General features: G+C 41.0%; 1 protein-coding gene across 1 annotated transcript in view; it reads right to left on the reverse strand.

Moving 5' to 3' along the window:
* Positions 1 to 25,383, reverse strand: part of LOC134003446 (disintegrin and metalloproteinase domain-containing protein 12-like) — a 71,203-nt gene that overhangs the window by 39,797 nt on the left and 6,023 nt on the right. Inside the window, exons 2-3 of the mRNA XM_062442656.1 lie at positions 19,165 to 19,286; positions 16,576 to 16,649 (exon numbers count right to left, since the gene is read on the reverse strand). Of these exons, the coding sequence (XP_062298640.1) occupies positions 16,576 to 16,649; positions 19,165 to 19,286 (196 nt within the window). The remainder of the gene's footprint in view (positions 1 to 16,575; positions 16,650 to 19,164; positions 19,287 to 25,383) is intronic.

Here is a 25,383-nt window from a genome sequence, read left to right on the forward strand (position 1 = left end):
TTGGAAAACAAGTTGGATCAATGTGCAGTGATTTCCCAGTCACAGACTCCGATATGTCTCATTAAACTCAGACAACCTAATCAGGGACTTCTGGACAAATCCTAGAGTTAACTATGATAAATGAGAAGCTAGGCACGAGGGCTCCGGAGAGCAAGTAACTCTCTAGTGCTTGTAAGCCCTGTTCCAAAATGGAAAGTTATTCAGAACAGATGTAAATATAAACATTTAGCGCAGATGAAATCATCAAAGAAATACGTTTCTTGTAAAACCTAATCTAGGAGCTCCAATTAGTACATTACATTTCAATAGAGAGACTTGTGAGGCAATGTGGTAGTAATAATGTCCCCCTGCTTTTATGTGGCAAGTGGCAAGAACCCAGCTTCACTTGGAAAAAGCGGGGAGAAATTGGGATCATGTGCATGACAACCCTGCAATAGTACAAACCCCCCAGGCCAAAAAAACCTTGTCTCTGTCTTAGAAACATTTTTTCCAGGAGCGAGGGAAGAGGGCCAGTCTTCCTGGCTGTGATCTGTCTGACATCAGGTAGTGTTGCAGGCCAGTGCCAAGTAGAGCAGAGAAGCAGAATTCCCCCTGCTTACCCTGATCTCAATGCAACTCCCAGTCTTTCACGAAGCATGTCATGAACAGAGCCGCTAGAGCATGCCAGCCAATGATTTCAACTCAAGGAGGAGGGAGGAAGGGGGGGGGGGAGGAAAAAAAAGTCAAGGCAGATGGTTTTGACTTTATTTAAATAAGATGCCATGTTCAGTTGGGAGCTAACATGCAGCTCAGTGGCGCCCCTGGCTCAAGGACCGATACTCAGTCCAGCAGCAAAGACATAAAGGCAAAAACACAAAAAGATGTTTTTTGTAGCTTGTGTCAAGACAGCCAGTTGTATTGAAAGTGCAAAAATGAAAGCATCTCATGTTTATTTTACACAGAGAAAGCAGATTTATCCCACATTCAACTCATCGTATCAGCCTCATTATGATTCTTTACACCTGTGTGACATCTGACAGTGGTTAATTGGTCAGTGAGATGGTCAAACAGAGTAGCCATTTGCAGCAGCGGCACGCAATTATTGCAGTGACAGTCACCTCGAGATTGATGTGGTTAAGCCCAGGCATGCCCCGTGAAATCAATAAAGTGTCATCTCTCTGCAATGTCTGCGTGATGGATGAATCCACAGGATCCCAATTACAGAGACGGGATGATGAATACCACCCCAACAATGGATAAGATAATTGAAATTAGGGCCGAAATGCAACACTAATCTTTGATAAAGTGTAAAAATAATGATGCAGACTAAAGTGAGTTACACACAAGTCTTTCAATAACTATTAAAAATTAGATTTTGTTTCTTAAATGTTTTTATTTTGTTTAGAGTGAAAAAACAGAGAGGATGGTCCAATAACCACAACTATTTAGAAATAAGAAAACACATCTCATAAAAGAAGCAAGTCATGTTCCCTTCCACAACTCTGCAGTTTAAAAGACTGAGTTTGCACATCAAACAAGACAACATGATCAGTGGACCAAAAAATAGAAACAAACTCTGCTGTTAGCACCCTCTCATCTCCAGGAATCATTGTGTGGGATATACAAACAGGATATCTGCCCTCATCAGAAAAACAGCAGCATTGGTCATTTTGTTCAAGTGCTGAAAAAAAGACCCCCATCAAGCAATCTCTAATGGTTAAGAGAGTAATGACTTTTCCTTAAGTACAAAAGGTGGAAGTGGTGTGATACTGATACCACTGCGAAGGATCATAGGCAGGAGGTTGGAATGAATGTTGCATGAACATGATCTTTCTCTAATCTTAATAAAGCAGTTTCAGTTGCTAAGACATTACCCAAAACTTAATCACAAAGCGAGCAGATCAGGAAACGCTCATAGGTCACTTTTGAAACAGTCATGTTGGGTTTTTGCAAGGCGCATGTTAATTTACAGTTAGGTATAAGGACTTGTTTTGCATCCTGTGTCACATTTGGCACATGTGCTGCTGCCTCACCACATTATGGGAATACTTTGTCTCTCACTGTACCGCAATTCAGTGTGGAGTGACACATACTCCAATCATTCCAGTCTGACAAGCACAATGAAACCTTATTAAAATGATAAAAAGCCATGTTTGTTTGACGTTTTATTGGTTGGCTGATTTTACAACTCATTTTTAGGCATGGCTTCTTTTGTAAGAATCACAAAAGCATAATTTCAAACTGTTTCAACACAGGATAACTAAAAGAAAACTTTGACTCAGAAAGTAGACTGCTGCCTTTTACAAATAATTGTCAGCTCCCTCTTTTGTCTTATCGCCTGTTGTCATTTGTCGACATGTAACATCACATCTGGCTCTCGTGTGTTTCGCTTACACCATAGAGTCTGTCACCCAGGCATTCATGTACACACCAAGTGGGACAAATGGTATCTATGACAACCATCGCCCTACAAACCATAATCACTCATTCAATCATGGGTTACAGCAGGGTAAGTCGCTCTTACTTCTTCTAAAAAGACATTTATAGTCATTTTATTGCTCATGATATCACCGATCCCCAAGGGCCGGGGAGAAGTAATCACATGTGACTAATCAAAGACAGTTGATCAGCACAGTGGGAGCTCTAAAATGCTTCACTTCAGGTCAAGTGGAATATGAAGCTTAAGCATTCCTTATGCTTGTAATTAAACAAGTGATCATAATTAAATTGAAGGAAAACATATAAAACAGACAAATCTTGGCAGTTTGTCCGAGGTGGCTAGGTTTTTTTCCCCCTTTCTTTTTCATGGCATGGCCCAGTGACATTGTTATCTGAAACTAATTATTCCGAGTGCCAAAGCAGCAGTTTCTCAAATCGCCTTTGTTGCTGTGGATCACTGGAGGGGAGATCCTTCATCCTGCTTTCTACTCCTATCTGCCTTGGGGGTTTCTATTCCTCTGTGGCAGAGAGCGTGCCTCTGCTCTGCCTCTTCATCTCCCTCAGGACAAGCCCTGGTTGTACGTCTATGTGAAGGGGTGTGGGAGTAATAGAAGTAGAGAGTGTGCCCCTGCTTGTGTGTAGAAATGACTACATGTGCTGGTAGCTCAGCATGATTTATGAGTATCTGTGTGGGTGTGCATGTACACAAGCGTGTGTGTGTGTGTGCTTGTACACATGTAGGAATAGCTGCCTGTGCTGTTTGTGTTTGTGTTCCACACACAGGAGTTCACATCTTATAGTATATCATGCAACACATTCTTTTCTTTCAACACCATCAGCAAATCACAACACTCCCTGCCTTATTTCCTATCCGACTTATTCGACCCCTCAGTGCAGGAAAGTCAAGAAGGCCTTATATCCTGGAGTATTTAGCAATCTCTGAAACAAAATATAAAGTGTTGGTTTACCAGATTTGCAGCAGTTCCAGTTTCTACTAAACACAGTCATAAAATCTGCTGACAGTGAGGTCTGTGGGTTATCCAGAGTAGCAAGGACACTGTGTCAGGAAAGAGATGCCATATTTATATACATTTTTACAATACTGTGGGAACTACAAAAAAAATCTAACTTACCTCCATTTCATTAAAGTTGGGGCCAAAAGATAGATACCTCAAACCCTGAGCAAATAATCATCTGCATGGCAAGATAGAGGCAAATGAGAAAACCAACCCTTTTTAAACACATTTTGATATTCATGCACCAAGCCTGTAGCAAAATCAGGGAATATTGAAAGCCCACAGATGGAAATTGACTAGATTTATATTCCCTTCTGTGGATAAATTCCAGGAGGAAATAATAATCTTTACGTGCAGCTTCAAAACAATTAATTGCATCACAAGTTCTCTGTCTGTTTTTCTACATCTTTTTTTAATCATTATGTGGGTTAAGGCTGAGAATGGGAGGAGGGACTGAAGAAGGGGTGAATGCAAAGTCATTTTCAGAACGGGTCATGCTAATGCAACAGCTTTGAGCTTTCCCATTAATTCAAATGCTTTGCAAAGAACTGGCCCAAGGCCCAAAGCTCATGCATCTATATTCATTGCAACCTAGTGCTTGAACTAATGAGCGACTTGGGAACTTCAAACAATCAAGCCTATGATTCTTTTCACAAGGTAAACGTGCACACAAAAAAGCAGCATTTCAATTAATTAAACCTGTCTGTACTTATTCGCCCTCCCCCGCTTTTTGCCCTGCCCTTCTCCCCCGCCTTGCATGCCCCCAGGGAAATCAAACAATTAGGAACTGAATACAAATTTACTCTCCCTCCCTTAATGTCTTTCACTCCTCTGATTGTATCAGTGAGGAAGATATCCTCCCTCTTTCTAGTAAAAGTCTGATTTTGATGTATTAGGTGGGTTTGGTTTTGCACCGTGACACTGCGACCCAGGAGATGATTGACAGCCGAGAATGTGCAGAAAACACTCAGAGAGGAAGGCTACAAGATCAGAGTTGGAGGAGACGGAACAAAAACAACTAAATTATTTAAACAGAAATTTATCTTTAGTGAAACATGCAAGGTTTCCACACACGTCTGTAGCAGGTGTTTTCTGTGCTACGACAAGGAATTCAAAGTCCAATTTATTCAGCAATACAGTACGTTTATCAACCACCGAGCATTCTCAGATCACTACCAGCATTCATTAGAACTGATTTCTGCAGTAAATGCTGACTAAAGACTGTGTTATATCACGCTTCTTTGAATCAGCTCCTGACATCATAGCGTCTAAAGTTAGTAATTGATTTCCCAATAGCGCACTGGTTACTCATCGATCATCCGTGGTCCATTGATCCCTGGAATATTGGTCCTCATGTTCAGCTGATGCACCCAGGAAGAGGAACATTATTGGCTTTCTCTAAGAGATTGTTTGTAAACATCACACCATACATCAGAGCATGCAGATGGAGCACGCAGCTGGAGCCCATTCATTTTACGGCATCACTGACATATCGAGCATTACAACAAGGTGAGCATGGTCGATTTGCACCAACGTACACCATCAATGCATTAATTTTCATGTCTATTTCGAACAAAATCAAATGCCAGACATGGGCTATAGCCAGGATTGTAGAATTGTGTCTCCTTAAATGCACAACCTAACAAATCCCCTTTACCCCTTGACCAGACACCAAAACAAAAAACACTCTAAAATGTTTTCATTATCAGATTCTTCATATTTTCCAACTATTTTCAGCGAATTTTATTTACCAAAATGTAAGTGTTTGCTGTGCAGTTTCAAAGACAGTTATTTGGACTAAATATTTCATTCCATTAATACAAATAGAAATCAACCTTCAGTATCAAATGCGCATCATGACACATTACTGGAATGGTAAAGGAATTGTTAAAATGCTTATTTGTTTTTCATCAATGATTCAATTAGAAGACTGATAACACTTTCATATCGGTCTGTTTAATATGAAGCTCGAGCCACCGGTTGCTAGTTAGCTTAGCTTAGCAAACAGTATTGAAACACTTAGCCTGATTCTCTCTGAACATAACAAAATCAGCCTGCCAGCATGTCAAGAGCTAGTTAATTAACATGTATTTGATCCAAAAAAAAGTGTAAAAAATGATGTGTTGTGGTTTTACATGGTGTTATGTGTGGAACCATTTCTTGGCTGGCCGCAGTGACTTCCTGGAGTCTCTGCTGTTTGCCTGGCAACCACAACGTTAATGACACAACTGCAGACTGCTGGCTCTAGGTCCATTGAACTGACACACATGAGAGTCGTATCAATCTTTTCATCTATTCTTGGCAAGAGAGTGGATAAGAATATTTCCCTAAACATCAAATCCCTCCAGATTTCTAAAACCCCCACTTTTTCTGAAAAATACAGAGGACATGTCCTCATTGTCCTCAATGATGACTGTGTTAGTCCATCAGGCAACTGGGTCTGCTAATGCAGAATAAATATGCCTTGTTGTTTTTCAGAGAAGACCAACTATAGCTTTTCTCTCAGCTCATGTGTCACCAAATTTTAAAAGGGAAGTGTGTCATGGACTCAGGCCTCAATTCCACGGGGTGCCTGCACCCTGAAGCAGTCCACAGCCTCTTTATCAAACCCTGGCAGCTCCTATTGTTGTTGGCAGCTCACTCCTGTCCCCAGCGTTAGAGGGATTAGGTGAGAGTGAGTGAGGAGGAGTACGGAGGCCAACCAAAGGAGACCCTGCCATGTTCCATACCCCGACAGGGAGTTATTAGAAGTTGCTGACGGCCAGAAAATAAGTGAGGAGGGAGAGACGTGGAGGCAGGTAGACAGAAGAGGAGGGGGACTGCTTTCACACCTCATCTGACAAAGCAAAAACACCAGAAACCTCAACTCCAGTCATCAGACATACTTCCCTTGCCTCCGTCTACTCCCTATGTGTCCATCTCTCAGCACTGCAGGGCCTCAGACTCATAACCTTAATGATGAGTAGGATGGGAAACCAAACGCATCTGCTTTCTGCATGACATGGAGACACGGGAAAACTCTGTGCTCCAGGTCTCTGACTTTCTCTGCACCATTTCCTTTTATCACTAAGCTAAATTTAGCGATGAAAGAGGCATCCGAACTCTTACTCCTACACAGGCTTCCCATTGAGTCTCGTGTGGATTTGAAGTTTTAAAGGAGTCGAAAGCAGGAAAACAAAAGGAAAACGGGGGATGAATTCACCATTGGAGAGCATCATCAGCAGTGATGCTACCTTTTAGGGCAAGAAGGGGAAACTGCTGCTGGAGTTTTTTTGCTGTGCTAGTCAATTGGAGCGGATGCTGTTTTTGCTTTCCATCCAGCATTCATTTTTCACAAGGACACTGCTCTGTGTGAGGGCGACATAAGGAGGAGAAAAAAACTCCTAGATCAGCTGAAAGAGACGGGCTTCCATCAGTCCAAATCTGACCGTCTGACTGATGAACACGCGTGGCTTCTTTGCTCAGTCAGTGACCCCACACGCAGGGAGTGCTGGTCATAGGAAGGTCAGTGGGCTGTGAGAACACGGAGAACAGGATGGAGGACAAGTAGAGCAAGCATTCCCTCCTAGCTGACATTAACTCACACTATCTCTGGCAACTCTATTTGTCTGTCTGTCAGAGGAGGAGAGGATAGAAGCCAGGACTGTGAGACTAGGCTGATTATCTTTATGGGCAGCAGCCACAGAGGTCAAAAACTTTGGCTGCTTTTGTTTATTCCCTTTGGCACCCCAAAGCCTTGAGAAAATGAGATTCCTCTTGAATTTATAGACAGTGTTTGCTTAAATAGGTGAAAGGGAGAAAACGTGAGCCAGAGAAACAGACGGAAAGACTGACAATCTGAGGGAAAGAGCACACAATAGGAAGATGGAGATAGAGGGCCTCAACTGACGAAACTAACTTTTATGCTCCATAATCATCACAAATTTCAGATAAAGCCAAATTGGCGTGTTGTAATGTCATCAGAGGCATTTCTGGCAATTCATATTCAAATTATTATTGTCTTAAACTGCTGCTGCTGTTTAAGTATAAAATGTGTCATTCCCTATAGGCGAAATCTAGTATAAGAAGACATGGTGAATGTTTTTGCTCTTATAGCTGCATTTCAGCATGACTCCCTGGTGGTTTTATTTTCTTTGCTTATTTCCCCCATGTCCATATACAAGGACTATGACATTACTGCGTGCATTTTAGGGATATAGGGGAAGTCAGCACAGTTGAGTTGTCTGTTTAATTTCCAAACCTAAATACCAAAAAAGGAGAGCAGTTAATATGAAAAAGCATACCAGTGAAATTAAAGAGACCATTCCTTAAATGTGCAAGAGATTATCCAGTGTTCACACAATTTAATGTTATTGCAACAAACCAACAGAGGACGAGAGGTGCTTTCCATTGTTGTCTCTTTACTGTTGTATTCATCATAATGTTTGTTGAAGTCATTTCAGCATTAACTTTGTATGATTTTCAGCAATGGCAGTGTAATCAGAATACTGCTTATATATCTGATTGAGCTACGATTGAGTCGAGAGCAGACATGCATGGATAAAAAAAAAAATGAGGTCATTCTCATATTCAAGGAAAATAATCTTTTTAAATACATTCACAAGATGGATGGAGAGTTGGAAATAAAAGAAATAATACGTGCTTATACTTTATCAGCCGCCTGGAATATGTTGAAAATTTCTCGCAATAAATGTTCTTGCAGATAAAGCCTAACATTATACTCCATTAAACATTCGACAGAAGTTATGTAAAGGTCTGAAAATGAAACACGTGGCCTCGTCTTCCTTCAAAATCCGTTAATAACTTTTAATGCAATATTATCCTAAAATGGCAGACTGGCATTTACAGGGACAATAAAATAGGTTATTGTTCAGCCTTTGAATTGTTACATTAAAGCAACACCAGGGTCATAATAATGCTAGAAATGGCTCTTAAAAGATGACTCACAACAGGACAATGGCTGTCTGGCTATCATGTCTCCCAAGACACAAAAATAGCACCCGGTAAATCTCAGCTTATATGTCTTCTGATGGGCCAATGGCTGCCTAATGGTTAAACAAGCAGGTTTGAATTCTAAGTGTGGAAAAAAAAGTAATTTCTGCTTCCTCATCAGCTATCAAGGTGTCTGGGAGCAAGGTACTGACCCCCAGCTGCCTGAATAGAAAACATGTAAAACAGGTTTGAAATTTTACACTTTCAATTTTAACTGTACGTACGATGTAGTACAGTCGATGCGGTCGATGCAGCTACAGTAAGAAACTCTATCAAAAAAAGAGGGTATCTTTATCTGCAGGACCATAAGCTCACTGGTGAAGGTGAGTGATGGCTCATCCCCCAGAGAGAAACTGCTGCTTACAGTGGGTTTCAGTTGGCTGTGTACTTTGTGGTTTAGGGAGGGAAGCTGAGGAATAGATCTACCAGCTGGAGTCCTGAGACCCCTGCGGTCTGTCTGGAAAAAGGCTCAAAGTGGATGGGGGGGGGGGCACTATCGCTGCACAAAATGTCCCTTTAAACTTATAGTCAGTCTTCATTTTCATAATTTTTGTACATTATACCACCAAGGTTTCTTTTGCGGTTTGTGACACACCAGGCGAATTGACGACATTGCGCAAAACGAACTCTTGTGTCATAAAATGCCACTTCATTCATGACATAAGAATGAACGCTAAATTAAACTATTTAAATGTCATTTGTTATTTAGTCTGAACGGGAAGTGAGAGAGAGAAAAGGTGACATGAAGTGAACAGGTTGAGCTCTTTTTTGGACTTTGGGCTTTGAAGTAAGCTTGAGATGGAAGGTCTCAAGATCAGTAAAAAAAAAGCATGTATAAGACACAAAACACAACTTTAAAAGGACACCACGCCTGAGCTCCCAATCTTCTTCATCTTGAAAAAAAGGACACAGCATTCTAAGAGGTTCCCAGTGTTACCAGGTGCCTTCTAATTAATTAGGAATATGGAGGGGCGAGTCCACCTTATTAATTACTGCTCTAAGCTTGAAAATAATTGGAGCTTCTGAGAAGGTAATTCAAAAGAGGGAAGCTCCTTCCAAAAAATTCTCTTTTGAAGGAAGTAGTTAAAAGTCGCAGGGTCCGGACAGAGACAAGCTTGTCTTTGAAACTAATGAATCAGAGTATATCATGGCCTTGCAGCCGCGAGGGTAACAAGAAAGGTACAAAGGCTAGAGTTAACCTCAGTGCATCCTTCACTGGGAAATAAGGTTTGGTGGTTCTGAATGAATTTTAGAACATGGTGTGTAATGTGGGTGTGTGTGTGGGTGTGTGTGTGTGTGTTTGAATTTTGCTGATGAAAGAAGTTTATGTGTATGTGTTTGTCTGCAGAGGATAAATGAGCATCAGTGCAAGAACATATCCGCATATCCACATATTCTGTGTGTTCATGCAAGTGTACTGTATCTGTTCATTGTCTGGACTGAGCTGTTTCTGCCTCCAGCACAATTACCTTCGCTATAGGGTACCGTATACTGTACTGAATGTCTGCCTATTATTTATTCGCCCACTATCTACCTGTCTGTCTCTTTCTCTGGGAATACTTGGCTAATAGGTCAGAGGACAAGCTGATTATGTACTGACAGGGGATACAGATGTGACCAGTCAGCTGCAGATAAGATAATCAGGAGCAAGGCTGTAATTAGATTTCATCTCCACAGTGATTACACGGGGGCATGGCAGGAAGAACACATACATGTCTCAAGTGGATGGAAACCTCAAATAATTACATTTATCTTTCATTCTCCTTCCCTTCCTTAACATTTTTTAAACTTCTTCCTATCCTCCCTCCCTTCTAATTCTGGGATCATCTTTATCCACATCCTTCTACTCCAGCTCTACAATGTGAATATGTAGGTACAGTATGATGGGTTAGCAGGTAGCTATGGGAACCGAGTATTTAATGAAGTGGAAGCTTTATTTTTTATCAATTTAATCATTAGAGAATTGGAGTCTAGACTGGAGGAATAGCAGTTATCAGGTTTCAATTATGTGACAAAACTACTTTCACAATTTATATAAAGTGTTGAAAGTTTGACATTAAGATTTGAAAGTCTGTATAGGTCAGTACTTTATATGGGTGGCATGTTATGTATGAGATTTTGGTTTTAACCTAAGAAATATCTGAAACGCAAAATTGCAACTCGCCATCTAAATGTGACTTCATTGGTCAAACATCCAAACTGTTTATTCGAAAATTCATCTTTAAGGAACAAGCATAAAGTCGAGGAAAGATTGTGTTAAATCTCTGCATGATGTGCTCAGGAACAGTACAAAGTGGTTATTACAGACATTAAAATCTGTAATAAACACATTTTAAACTGCTCAGCTTCAGAGAGCACAGAAGTCATAATGAGAAAACAGACTTCTCATCTTGGATTTGATACACATGGATGTCTAGGGTTTGACGTTACTTAAACAATCTGTGTGTGGCTCAGCATCCGAGGACAATAACTCTACAAAGGAGGTCACAGAGATGTGTCTTTTTCCAGAAAGGAGTGGTTATTTGTACGGTGTCTTCAGCCTTCTGTTTGCTCAGTTCCCCAGGAGAGGCTGCTTCCTGCTCATGTTTTCAGTGAGACACGAGGACGTCTTCACTGAGAGAAGCAACAGGTCACAGGCCGGCAGCAGTCCAGCCTGGACTGTATATGGAGTCAAATAACATCCCTAAAACCCAATACACAAACTGGGACAAATTGTGTCTGGATCCGGTCCAGGCTGAATTTTATCGTCCCACCAAACACCAGAGAGATAGAAGAAGTTTGCATCCAGGCCTGTCACTTAGGAAACATATCTTCTTCCTGCCCTCTGTCCAGGGAATAAACCAGATTAAAGTCTGTCTGTGTGCTCTCCTTTGTGTCTGTTTTTCTTACAGCACAAAACACATTAAAAGATCAATGGCCAATCCTCGAGGCCCCTTATACTTATTAAACAACATGATGAGCAGGGAGAAAACCCAAGAGCAGGCAACCAAGAACGACCTCCACCCAGTTGACGAGCTCCAGGCCTCCCTTCAGTGATACTGCAGTCCATAAGAAAGGAAAACACGGATGGAGAGCATGTTGCCTGCTCAGCTTGGGACTCATCTTGAGGCTTCACATTCAAAGCTACAAAGCAGCAAGAGTTGCTAGATCTGTTTGGCCACTAGTGGTTCAATACCTAATGGTCAAAGCTCCTCAATAAATGTCCCTATTGTCCTGAGGTGCACAAGCTTTTTCCTCCTCCAGTGTGAGCAGGAAACTGAAAGAATGCCTCCACTAACATCAAAAAGATGCCAAAAACAATATACTTTTAAAAATGTAAATGGACTGCATTTATACAGGAATTTTCAACCTGAAAAGGACAAAGCCTTTTACAAAGCATCTCATTCACCCACGCACACTCATACACACACACACACACACACACACACACACACACACACACACACACACACACACACACACACACACACACACACACACACACACACACACACACACACACACACACTGCCTGCTCATTTGGAGCGATTGAGTTCATCGTCTAACATCGACATAATAATAAAGGACCTTAACCTTCAGGTACAAAGGACAGAGGTGCTTTTTGACAAAGCAAATGAGCAACTGTTTAGACTCACATCTAGTCACTAAATTGATCACAGAAAATTAGATGCCACCAGGGATCTCAGACAAGCGTAGCAGACGACTGTGCTCTACATTTTCCCTCCAGTAATCAACAAGAACATTGTGCACATCTTGTAGAACACAAACTGCACTGATGGGCAAACCCTGTGTTTAAGTTAGTTTGAAGTTTGATATTCACCCACTTCAACTTCAATTTAAAATCTGTACTGTAGGTAATTTTATTTCTAAGGGAACATTTGCTACCTCTGTTAATCAATTTCCTGGGTGAAATCCTGAATTTACTATGTCAGTAGAATGTTTCACATCACATATGGTTTAATCAGGCAGTTTTATATGACACGTTGGTGAGAAAAAGTATAGAACTGGAACAGATTTGTAATCCTTGACAACACCTCCTGACACAGAAGGTTTATATTTTTGGCTTTGAGCATTGTAATCAGACTACTCATTAAAGAAGTGTTGTAATATCATCATGCACTTCAGGGGTTTCTTCATTGTTGGTTTTCCTGCATAAATGCTTCTCCAGCTCTAACCACAGAGGATTACAGTTGTTAATGATTAAAAATACATTGCTTACAAAAATACTAGAGCTAAAGCCAAGGCACTGTCTATACCACATGTTCTTTTCCCCAAGTGATTGATGATGATAACAACAGATATGTCCTGCATGATTATCTGTAGATGCCTTTCTTTATCCACACAAAAAGATAATATTTTTTTACAAATAAATTTAATTTCTGGGTCACACAAAAATTATGATTTGATTTCATACTCTAACAATTGTAATCATAAGCCATTGGATGATAGTCCAGAACTAAGCAGTATTTTAATGAGCAACATTAAAATAGGGAGAGACAGTAATACGTGGGTTCATAAAAATTGCAGCATTTCCACATGAAGGGGGTCTTGATCTTTCAGGAAACCATCTTTGAACCATAACTTGGAGCATCTGTTCACATGATTGACATGGTGCTCCAGGCAGCCTCCACCCTTTCCATCCTGACAACCAGACTGCTTCAAGTGTGCCCTTAGGAGTATTTGAAGCCTCTGTCTCCTGCTTCCACATTCCTTCATGCCAAGGAGGAGACACACCAAACACTGGCTTTGAACATCAAGGACAGCTTCTATTGTGTTACCGGCTTTCCAAATGTCACCAGTGCCACTGTCACCACACAGTTCACCATCCGAGTAGCGAACATGTTATAGCACTGTTTGCTGACACCCAAAACAGCATACATCTTTTCAGATATTGTTTTTCTTTTTAACTGTTACTGAGAGGATGCCATGGAGGAATATAATAGACGAGAGTTACAAATGTAACTTAAGTTCTATAACTTCTGCATGACCGCCAGAGACAGTATGTAATACCTGGATATGCATCGTATGCATGCAAAGGAGGTTAAGACATAATACCAACAGAGTCACGTGACTTGATGAAGGGGCCTGGCACCCAGCAGTCGTGTCCTACAGAAGTGACAATGAGCTCTGGCAGTCATCCAGAATTTATAGAACCTTAGTTACATGTAGCTGTTGTTCTATTTCCTTCTTCCTGATCGCCAGAAACGGTATGTAATACCTGGATGATAGAGCCCAGCTGACACATCTATATACTGTCTCAGTTTCTGAACAGGACAAAGTAGGCTGCGATTAGGATGCGGTTCTTCCACTCCTGGCAACAGGGAAAAAACTGCAAAACTGATAGGCTGATTGATGTGAAAAGCCTCTTAGGAAAAAATGAGGGGTTGGGCCAAATGGTAATACAAAAGTGGCCAGAATAAGTCAACAAACTGTTGCCAAGTGGATGTTTGTGCCAAATTCCTTCCAGGCGTTCCTGAGATATTGTTTTCACAAGAATGGGACAGACATGAAGTTACAGTGACCTTGACCTTTGACCACCAAAATCTAATCAGTTTATCCTAGAGTCCAAGTGGACGTTTGTGCCAAATTTGAAGATATTTCCTCAAGGTGTTAATAAGATATCACATTCAAGGAAGAATGGGATGGACATGGGGTTGCAGTGACCATAACATTTGACCATCAAAATCTAATCAATTCATCCTTGAGTCCAAGTGGACATTTGTGCCAAATTTATGGAAATTCAAAGAAATTCACTCAGGGCATTCCCAAGATATTGCGCTCATGAAAATGGTACAGATGGATAGATAGACGGACAAACCAAAAACATAATGCTTCCAGCTGTTAACATAATGTTAACATAATGCCATTGCTGTTGCTGGCGCTGAGGTATAAAAATGTAATAATTTCAAGCTGTTATAAATAAGCTATATTGTGATGTGGAAATGTTGTGATGCCTCTACTGCTTATTAGACTTAGGGGTTCATGTGCAAACCAGGTCATCAAATACTTTGTAATGCTTCACTGGCGCTTCATGCAGATCCACAAGGCACCCTTTGGTGTCTGTATAGTGAGGCACTGGGCTTTCAACTAAATCAAATGTAGATCAATCTGTGGCAAAATTAGGTTAAGTTTAAGGCACAAAAAACACTTCATCATATTTAGGTAAGGATCATGGTTTGGGATAAAATTATCACTTGAAACATCAACATGGCAACAGTAAACACCATGACAACAAACTGTCCTGAGTCGCAACTGGAAGAAGTTGGGGAACAGTGGTCCCCTGCAGCAAAAGTCCACTTTTAGCCATTTAACTATCCAGCCATCCACCCAACCACAATTATTTGGCCATCTACCCATCCAGCCCCCTCCCAAGAAGGAACATGTCACTCGTGTTTTGTTGCCAGGGATATTTATTAACAGAGGTTTGAGAAAACAAAATAAATCCGGGGGTTTAATTCAAATCATTTCACTCTGGTCCATATTTTTTTCTTCCACTACAGATGCCGGTTTTGTTTGAACAACTGGACTTCATCAGCGGTGCACAGCCAGTCTGCCAGCAACCTCACACAAGAACCTTCAGTTAATGTCAGCACAGCAGGTTCAGGTCTGGCTCTGGGTACAATGATCTGTACTCACTAAACAATACACAGCCTCTTCACATTCATATCCTATTTGTGATTTGTCTTGTCAAACATGCATGGCATTTATTCTGAATTTCTGAAGTCATATTTCGACTTACCACAGAACTGTGTGAGAAGCTACACGAGATGAAAATTCACCCTTTTCCGGTAACTAGGTCTTGTTCTCCAGACCTGCCTCAAATGTTGAGAGTAAATTCTGACAGATTGGTATTTGTAGCACACAGAGGTTTGTTTGAGTAAAGTCTTTCCATCATGCTCAAGCTCATTAGAAAGATCTAGATTGCACCTCTCCATCTATTCTGTTTGTTCCTCTTGGCTCTGGGTTTGAGCTCAACTGTGGACTTTACATTTAATGCTATTGGACAATGATGACAGCCATGCTGGATGAGAATCATGTGGTTGGTGCATGGGAATGTAAGGTGTTTTTTCCACTGCAGCTGATCACGGGGGAAAACTTAAGTTCCCATTTTGAAATGAAATGTTTTTACTGTAAGAGAATGTAATTCCCTGCTATAAAAGGGGCCGGTGAAAATTTGACAATCTGCAAGTCAGCTTTGCAAAATCCCCACCTGTGCAAAGCAGGAATGTTATTCAACAGAGAGACTGAGTGTGATTTCCCATCAAAATATTTTCAAAGTAGGTAAGCCATAAAATTGCGGTCGCTGGTGTTGAAAGCTTTGTCCCACAGTCTGCAGGTGGAATTTACATATATTAAGTCTGGAAAACAAGTGAGATTCATGGCTGTCTCTGGCATAAAAACCCATCCGCTCTCTCTCTCCCTTTGCTTCCCTCTATCTCATTCTCTCTATTACACAGACAGCTCTGCTTGTTCCTGGTTGCTCATGTGTGGCAGAAGAGGTGGATGGAAAACATATTGCTCCATCAATCACGTCCCATTCTTCTCAGCGACATACACAACTTGGAGGCTGTCTGAGACCGAGGCCACATTCAGTCAGCCCTTGTGTAAAAATGCAAAGATGACAAATATTCCTTTGAAAGATCCAGAGCTACGTCTCTGTCAAACCGTACCCATTCCGATACCGTGATCTCTTTCAAATGATGTTACCCCTCCTTGCCAGTCCCCTGACTGACACTGTGTTGACAGTATCTTAATACACGGAGCGCAGGGTGGGTGCTGCGTTCAAACAAATCCTCCTTCTCCCCTGTGTTATGCCAACAGATCAAATGAAAAGATAGGGGGAGAAGAAGGAGGAAGATGTCGGTTTTCATCAATGTCTGCCTGATGTATTCAGGAATTTCTGTCTTTCAAGTCTTTGTTTCAGCACTCGAAAAAGACCAAAGCAAAGAGAGCACTGCCATGCCCGCGCTAGCAGAGCAAGACAGATAGACTTCCCTTCCTCCCTCCCTGTCTCTGGCTGTTATGTGTGACACACAACTTGGCTACAGCCCCAGTTGTAGCCCCTGGGCACCGCATATGTCACCCATTTGTACTCCAGAAAGCACTCAGTTCCGATCTAAGGCCAAATATGAATGGAGTGAGCACTTACTCATTTTTCTCCAGAGCCAAGAGCAGCTGCTCACCTTCCGCTTCAATCAGGAGCTTCAGTGATGCAGGGTGACTCTGAGGAGACAACAGACAGGAGAAGAGATTAGATGACATGAGAAGATTAGTTCTGGAGTTTGGAGGACAGGATTTTGATTGAGGAAAGATGGCTATGGCTGCTTTTTCGAGTGTTGTAACATTTGTTATTAAGGTTTAAATTTAAGAAAATAAATCAAGTTGATGCTGTATGTGGCAATAAAATGAAAAACAGCAAACAGCTCTTAAAAACCTTTATTTCAATCCTGAAGACATTTTGACTGAGCCACCCAGAGCTGTGAGAAAACATGAGACGACTGTTTTCAATTGATGAGAGCAGTCGGAAATCCGTATGAAGCTACTTTGTATCTTAGAACAAGAGCTCAGAGGATTAGCTTTATGTTTCTATTCCATTTGACATCAATCCTGCAGAAAGCCATGAGTCTTTGCACCCCTGAGTTACAACACTGAGAGAGACTGTGTGTCTCTGTTAGAGTCAGAAGAACTGGCACTGAGTCGTACATCACTTCTGCCGGTCGTGCTGCGCGACAAACACGGCTGCATGTTTGCACAAACCTACACACACTCATCCACATGTCAACACATAACCTCTTTCCTTCTTGTGTGCTGGGCTCTCACTCAAGCGCATAAACATAAAAAATCCTGTGTCTCACAATGTGTCTCCATATCACACAAACACACACACACACACACACACACACACACACACACACACACACACAAATATTTCACACGCGTAGTTCAATGTGGGCCAACTGTGGCAAGGAGTGCTGCTCTGGGTTAAGTCATCCATCACCCCCGTAGAGAAAAATGTCTAGTGGATCATAAGAGGATATGGAAGCAGAACACTTAAGGTTTTAGGCTGTATCATTGCACAAGCCATGTGGGACTGAACTTCCTCTTACTTTCTGGTCAGACAGCTTTCTCTGCTTTGAGCTCCCTCACACTGCATAATGTTTATGCTAACTGTCATTTATAACTTCAGGGAAATATAGATATACAGTGCGTTTTTGGGCAAAATATAAGGGAGAAATACATTCAAATTAGCACTTACTTTTAACTTCATTTTGAGTGTTGAAATTGCTGATTGAAGACTTTTGCTTGTTTAAGGCTAAAAACATCACAAAGGAACCTTGTGGCACCTTGTCTGTTTGGTTAAACCAGAACAAGTGAATTCACATATGAATTAACTCAACAGCACAACCTGAAAACTCCAAGCTGTGTTTTTAAGTCTGCCTGGAAGTCATGTATATATGTTTTTATAAAGTCTGGGATTATAACACCAAACCAAGCCAAGGATCCCAGATTTCAAACATGTCATTAATATTCCAGTGGGTCATGTAATGTTTGCTTCCTTTCTAAAATGCAGATATTGTACAGCTGTCTGTGCTTGAAATGTACTGAACCAAACACAAAGAGGCAATGACTGCTGTTCATGGCTCTCTCTGTGTGGTCCTGCATACTTTAACTTAGCTGACTCTTGGTTCTGGCATGTGACCAGGATTCATTACATTAATGCATTAATGAATACATTAACACTCAGCTGCTAGTGCTGTAAAAATGTAATTTAATCCAGACTGGAGATAGTCATTTGGTGATCCAAGATTTCTACCAGTAACTGTATTAGATTTAAATTCCAATTTACAAATCTAATATAATACATTATTAATGTTATATAGCCTAAAGTAATTGTGGAATATGAGAATAAACTCTGAATACTGGTAAAGTCATCAAACTTATTAGTCTATTAGCCTAAAATTCAGGATCTACAATCAACTGCAATTCACACAGCTGAATTTGGTGCTATTTAACAGAGACTTGATCTCAGTTTAAACTGCTAAATGTAGTCTAGATTTAATCCAGGTTTAAATATTAAGACTTAACATTTAAAGACTGATTTTAGAAGAATTAAGATCTTTACTGGATTAGCCAAACCAAAGATCAAACTCCCTGCTAGCCCTTACAGGCTGCAATATTCATCACCCAACACAAAATGAAACTGGCCATTTTGCTATTCTTATGGCTAAAATTGCAATGTTTGACCTGCAGGTGGCAGTAGTAAAATGTCCTCTGGGTAATTCAATTCAAAATGGTTCATCCCTTTGTGAGTGTAAAAGTGTCATGGCAATCGGCCTGTGAGATTATGAGATGAAAAAGAGTCTATCCTCTGGAGAGCAGAATGGTGTGTCAGATATTAACAGTACCTGCTCACTAGATTTTAATATTTCATTTGAACAAGTAGTCATTTAAAAAAGTTTTGGTGGTGCCAGAGGCAAGTACATGAAACCTTGTGAAAATAAAAAGCAATAAGTATTGAAGTGGCACTAATACATACAGGCTCACAAAAATAGTAAGAAATTATGTTCAGGGACCATGAATGTCAAAATCAAAATGAATGGCAATCTTGCCAGCAGTGGTGGATTAACAAACAGATGGAAAGAACGACTGGGTGACCAGACCATCTGACACTGCCATCTTAAGGTCACGCCAGTAGAAGAGGCAAAAATATGTACTTTTATCAAATATAATTCTTCACCTGGGATTTGAGTTGGCTGATTGGTTTCCAGTCTTGTCCGACGAGCTGAAGAGGTACTGTAGTCCCATAGTGTTTCTGCTTTGCTCTTGGTCTGTGTTGAACAGTGGTGCTCAAAAGATTCCCTTTGAAAGAAAGCATAAATGCCATGTGAGAATACAGAGAAAACTTCAAAGTGTTTCTCCTTTATTCTAAATTCACTCAGCATCTGCAAAACAAGACAATGTCCATCTTTGTGGACACAAACAATGAGAACATTTTCTAAACCAATTTTGTACAAGCAACACTGATAATGAATTCCTCCCTGCTATTAGAGACCTGAGCCTGATGCTTATTAACAACATCTGAGACCTGTCAGTACATCTGCCTTGTTATATAAAGTATCACTTAAACAGAATTTATTATTATTTAGTATATACAAATATTTAGTATTTGTATTTTGACAGCTTTACTGTGTCACAGCAGACAAATAACACTCTCTGAATGTTTGGTTTGTAATAACTAACAATTACTGTAACAATATGCGCTGTCAAAAATGCTGTCTCCAATAAATCTTCGCCCCTTCCTAAACATATGCTCACCTCTCTTTTATAGGCTGTCAGTAGGGCAGAGCCTGTGTCCTGCCATAAAGACATGAATACAACAGCACTAAACAGCACGCTCAGACATCAAGCAATGAGAACTGTTAGCCTGTGGCGAAACTGTTACCACCCCCTCTGCCACTCAAGCTGCATAAATCTCCACAGTTCTTCAGGAACAGAGAGTTTTGAGCAAAGAGGAGCTGGGCTTGGTGCTGCTGCTGCCGCTGTGATAACTCCTACCATAGGGCTAGTGTCCAGGATGCAGTGCAGGGATTAGACGTAGCTTTGGGGCATTGTTCCCAACATGCTTTTATCTCCTCTTCACTGTCCTGACATGGTGTTAACTGAGCCTCCCAATGGCTACAATTCTTGAAGCTCTGCTGTGTTGCCAGTCATTTAAGAATATATTCATCCCCAAATCCAATACTGACATCCCCGAGCATACCGCCAGGAGATGAAGTGGCAGAAAAAACGGCCACTGTCCCAAGCAAACCTACCACTTATAACTGAGACAGAAACGGAAATCTCTCTGAAAAGTACATTGTGAACAGACAGAGAGTCAGAATGCTCTGCCACCGGAGGACCTTGCTAACAGGGCTCCTACAGTAATCAGCTTCCCACAGTGGGGAAGCTGTTTTGGAGCTCCAATCTCTTACTAAAACAGCGGGGGTTGTTAGCACCATTTGTTTCTGTGCAAACATCCGAAATGAAATGTTTGCTTGTTTTTGTTTTGTTTTTTTGGATTTTTTCCTTCCACTGATGCTCCATTGAATGTTTCCAGACAGCAGGGAAACAGATTTAGTTTGAGCATGATGTCAGTGGACTCGTGAGAAGTTGTTAGCATAATTTATGGTATGTTTTCAACTTGAAACTTTGTTCCTTCTTAATTTTGTACCACATTTCAAACACTTCTAAACACAAAACACACTGCACTAGGACACACTCGTCATGGATTATTATTACCAGCGGATTCAAGGTTCTTCCTGCATGGTTCACATCCCTTCTGTCTCTGTACGCATGACTCACCCCAGCTAAATTGCTGAGTCTGCTTATTATCCAGCATTAATAACCCAGGTCAAGCACAGAGCTCCCCAGCTGAGCTTTGTTCTGGTTCTCCTCTGAGGAAACTACCATTCTGGAGTTCATCACTGAGCCGCTCCAGCTGATAGCAGAAAGCCAAAGGTGACCAGCTCAGCAGTCCTCATCCAGCTCCAAGCTGATGATGAGAAGCAGGCTCCGGCAAGGACGTGACGGCATCACACACACAACAGCGGGAGAAGCATCCTACCCTCATTAGTCCCAGAAAACCACACCGTCTGGGGGAGGTGGGCATGCTGAGTAAGGGAACACATGACAACCTCTGAGAAAAGTACAGATGGATGAACACAACAGATGAGGGGAAAACAGAGAGAAGTTTTGACAGAAAAAGGTCAAGTCCACATTGTGGTTAGCCGGTTTATGAGGCTAACACACACAGATGGAACGGCCATTGCCTTTTCTGCAGTGTGCTCCACATCAACTTTGAAGACGAGGTTCACAACCATACAGCTTTTGGTTCCCTGACTTCAAAGTCTCCGAGTGAATAACCATTTTGTTAATGTGGTGTGCTATGAGGTTTAATTCCTGCTTATAAATGGCATTATATTAGTGGAAATAGTCTGCAGGCTTCTTTTCCACGTGCTTGGGAGCGAGACATTTGGTAAAGTTGGAGTGTGTAAGTGGCTTTTATTAGCCAGAATGTTATAAGAGCCACCAGAAGCATTAAGGGAGCGGTAAAAGTGGCACCAGAACCCAAAGCCTTATTTATATGTTCAATAAAGGAGAGTGTAAACAGAGGTCTTAATAAAGCTGAGTTCTGGCCATGATCAGCTCCCTTTATGCTCCAGTGTACACAAGGAGAGCTTGTGCCATTTATATTGCTTCAATAAAGTAAATGCTAGGTGGGGGGATTGTATGTCTGTGTATGTGGAAATGTGACCATGTGTGTTTGTTCGTTTGCGGGTGAGTGAAATGTGATATAGAACTATCACTGAATAGTAATAAATTTGGCTTTCCTTAGCAGCCTCGTTAAGAAAAAAGAAAATCGATTATGTACTCTACAGTCACTGTTTTGCTGTTTTACACACTGTTGGTTGTATATGAATAGTGGTGCAGCATGGTCACGCAAAGTATTAAAGAGGTGATTTACACGGTGAATGGCATTTAGTCATCTAAACTGGATTTAATTTGATTGAAACAATTTTTTAGACCTATGTCAGTGTGGTTCCTAGTCTGGGTACTGGGTCTTCCCAAGGGATCACAAGATAAATCTGAATTGTTGAGGTAACTTACAAGATAGGAAAGAGCAAGAAAAAATGCTTGTGCTCCAAAACTATGTTTAGTTTTTCTGCCTTTCTTAAAATATTTGCTTTCTTCTTAGTAAATTTTGGAAAGTTTGACATATTCAGCACTAAAACTGACTGCTGAAAAAGGAGCATATGTCTGTGGGCTATGAGCAGGTCAACAAACATTCATTTTTGACTGTTTTACTTGAACATTTTAGGGGTCTGAAGATGCTAAATGTATGTATTTCACAAGAAAACAAGATTGATTAGAACAATATCAAAAAGAAGACTGAGAGTCTACAGTCATGCTTGAGGCTCTCTGAGACTGTCCTGAGGCACAGCAGTGCTCTGAGCTAAATGCTAACTTGCACACAGTGTTCATATGTTGATGCTAAGAAGATATTATGTTTCCTGTGTTAGTTTAGTTTGTTAGCATGCTAACATTTGGCGATTAGCACAAAGCATAAAGTACAGATGAGGTTGGTGGGAATGTCATTAGTTCGCAAGTTATCAAAACCAAAACTATTGGATGGACTGAAACTTTGACCTGATGATGACGCAAGACGATGAAGAGGATGATCAAAGTGATTACAATTCATCCAAGAAGGGGGCATGAATGTCTGTGCCACACTGCATGAAAAAAAATCTTATTGAAAGTCATGGTCAAAGACAGCTCGATGTTGAGGTTAAAACTGGCCAACATGTGGTTCAGTGAATGAAGCAAAGCACTAACCAAATTTAGCCCCGTTTTTACCTGCAACTCACCAAATCAGTGTGTATTGGGGCAATTTAGAGTTCCTCATGGCATTTTGCTGGTTTTATCAGCACTCTCAAATGAATTCATTCCACCAACCTATGAGCTACTGGTCCCAGAGAACATATGACCTTCCCAAATGCTTCTGGGCTCTCAGGACATCCTTTCTTAATGTCCTTTTACAGCTACAGACCCCCCCCCCCCCCCTCACTCTGTTCCACCAAAACAAATCAACAACTGTTCGGCTTTATTAAACCCCAGAGCCTGCTTTCTTGCAACCAACCGCAACACACCCCTTGACAGGCATCCATGAAATAATGTATTCAAAACAATCTTTGCTTTTCCAACCCAAATGGCATGCTGTTCTTTTCATCTGCTCTCTTGATGAGGCCACCCCCCCCCCCCCCCCACCCCCCCACACATTTGCACAGGTCCTCACTGAGATGGGATACAGACTACACATACAGTACATGCACACATCACTAAAGAGCAGTCCTAATCACAGTCACCGCTGTCTGATGACTGGTGGAAAGGCACAAGGACACACTCCAAAGTCACTTTGACAGTAATTCTCTGCAATCTTGAAAATACACCAGATTGAAAATGAAAAACATCGCCTTTGGCAGCTTGAAGGAGATTCTTTGACATTCAAAATCCCCTGAATGGTACAACAATAAATGCAGAAGGGACAATCTTGAGATGATTCCAGCATTGTTTGACATGGGTGGACAATGTTTAGTTACTACTCAAACCTCAAGAAGGAAACAGGCTTAAAATGAGAGCATGTGGAATTAATTAGAGCATAGTGATGAGTTTAAATTGGCCTGTTTCAAAGCTGAGACAACAAAGACAGAAACGAGTATTAAAAAAAAGTTAGTTTTTCCAAAGTTCCATATGGAACTGTGTTCTTGATAGAGCAAATCTAATAAAATGATCACAACACATCACTTTTTCTACATCAAGGGCGTGTATTATGTTTTTTAAATCCATATTTAGTGGATGCCTTTAATCAGACTGCTGACTGGACTAGGAACTCATATCCAGCAAAGTTTCTGAGCCAAAAGTTGGTTCTGACATCAGTGGAAAACTTGGTTAATGTTCATGGCTATTGTTCATTTAATAATGGGTGATTGACAGGCATATCGCGAACTCAATTCATCCCCAATCAGGGTGAGTAGATTATGATAATTTAAACAGAATGGTGATTGGGAACAGAATGATGAATGATACGCTGTGAGAAAGACACTCTTTCATCAATGACCTTGGAGACAAAAGCGATGAACTTCAGCGACTTCCCTTATCTCTTTCTCTCCTTCATTATTCTCTCTACGATTATGATGAATCATTATTGTCCTCACTGACTGATCTATCAATCATTTTGTTAATTAATTGATTAATCCTTCATTCTATTAAAAAAAATTGTGAAAAATGCCGATCTCAAGTTAAAAGACTCCCAGGTGACGTATTCAAAATCCTTGTTTGACCAAATTCTGAACCTATTAAATTCACAATATTAATGGCAAAGCAATTAGTCAGTTAGTCTTCAACTCTTCTGATATTTTTTAATTATAACATTTGCTGGTTAAATCGTCAAAAATGTGAGAATTTTCTACTTCTTCCCTTTTTTCTTCCTTGGACTGTTGTTCAAACAAAACAAGCAATTTAAAGACACAACCTTGGGCTGTGGAAACTTGTGACAAGCATTCATCACTATTCTCCAACATTGTTACTTGCAACTTTACATGACACAAACCAGAAAAGGCAATAAGTTATCCGAGAAGCAGAACCTAATGTTCGGTCGATCGCCTAATCGACAAATCTTCACCGTGCTCCCTTTAATCTTACCTAAACCACAATGCAGGGTTCATGGGGATTACAGAGCAAAGGTGAAAAGTGCCTGGTAATCTTGGCTTGACTCCACACTAAACATCTGACCCAGTTGGGGGACATTATGTCAACACCCTCAGGGTTGCACTAGGAAACATAGAAACCTGTAGGTGACATCATGGTAATAGGAGTGCACACAAAATGGAAAGAAGGTCTCCTTAAATCAAATCTAATAAAGTAGCAGTGTGTCAAAAGTCACAGCAATGAGAGTTGTTAATGGCTGGATTTATAGCTGGATGACTTTTTTTAAAGTATATTTAAGGTCATAATCGAGCCGTTTAACACTGGGCTCCCTCTACTGGTAAATAGCTCTTTGTGTTCCCTCTCTCCCTCTCATTCTGTCTGTCTCTCTACCCCCACCTTGTATACTGAACTCATTTACTGTCACACTAGCTGGATGTCAGCACATAATTACTCTATGGGAAATAGATGGTCCTGCAGCAAAAAATTCCCCTTGGCTCAGCAGGCGGTTAATGTTGTTCGAGAAACCGGTGCTATTACGCCCCTGGCGGGTGACACTGTTAGGCCCCCTTGCTGAGAGCACTGTGCTTGCTGTCTGGCATGGAGCCTGTGTGCCTTAGCATCAAAGGTCAAAGTCGGAGAGCTTCTGGAGCAGTGCTGTGTGAAAGCCTTTTAATATGGTCCCTATGATGGATTTCATTTACAGCGCCCTGGT

This window comes from Scomber scombrus, chromosome 21, assembly GCF_963691925.1.
Source record: "Scomber scombrus chromosome 21, fScoSco1.1, whole genome shotgun sequence".
Lineage (NCBI taxonomy): Eukaryota > Metazoa > Chordata > Actinopteri > Scombriformes > Scombridae > Scomber > Scomber scombrus.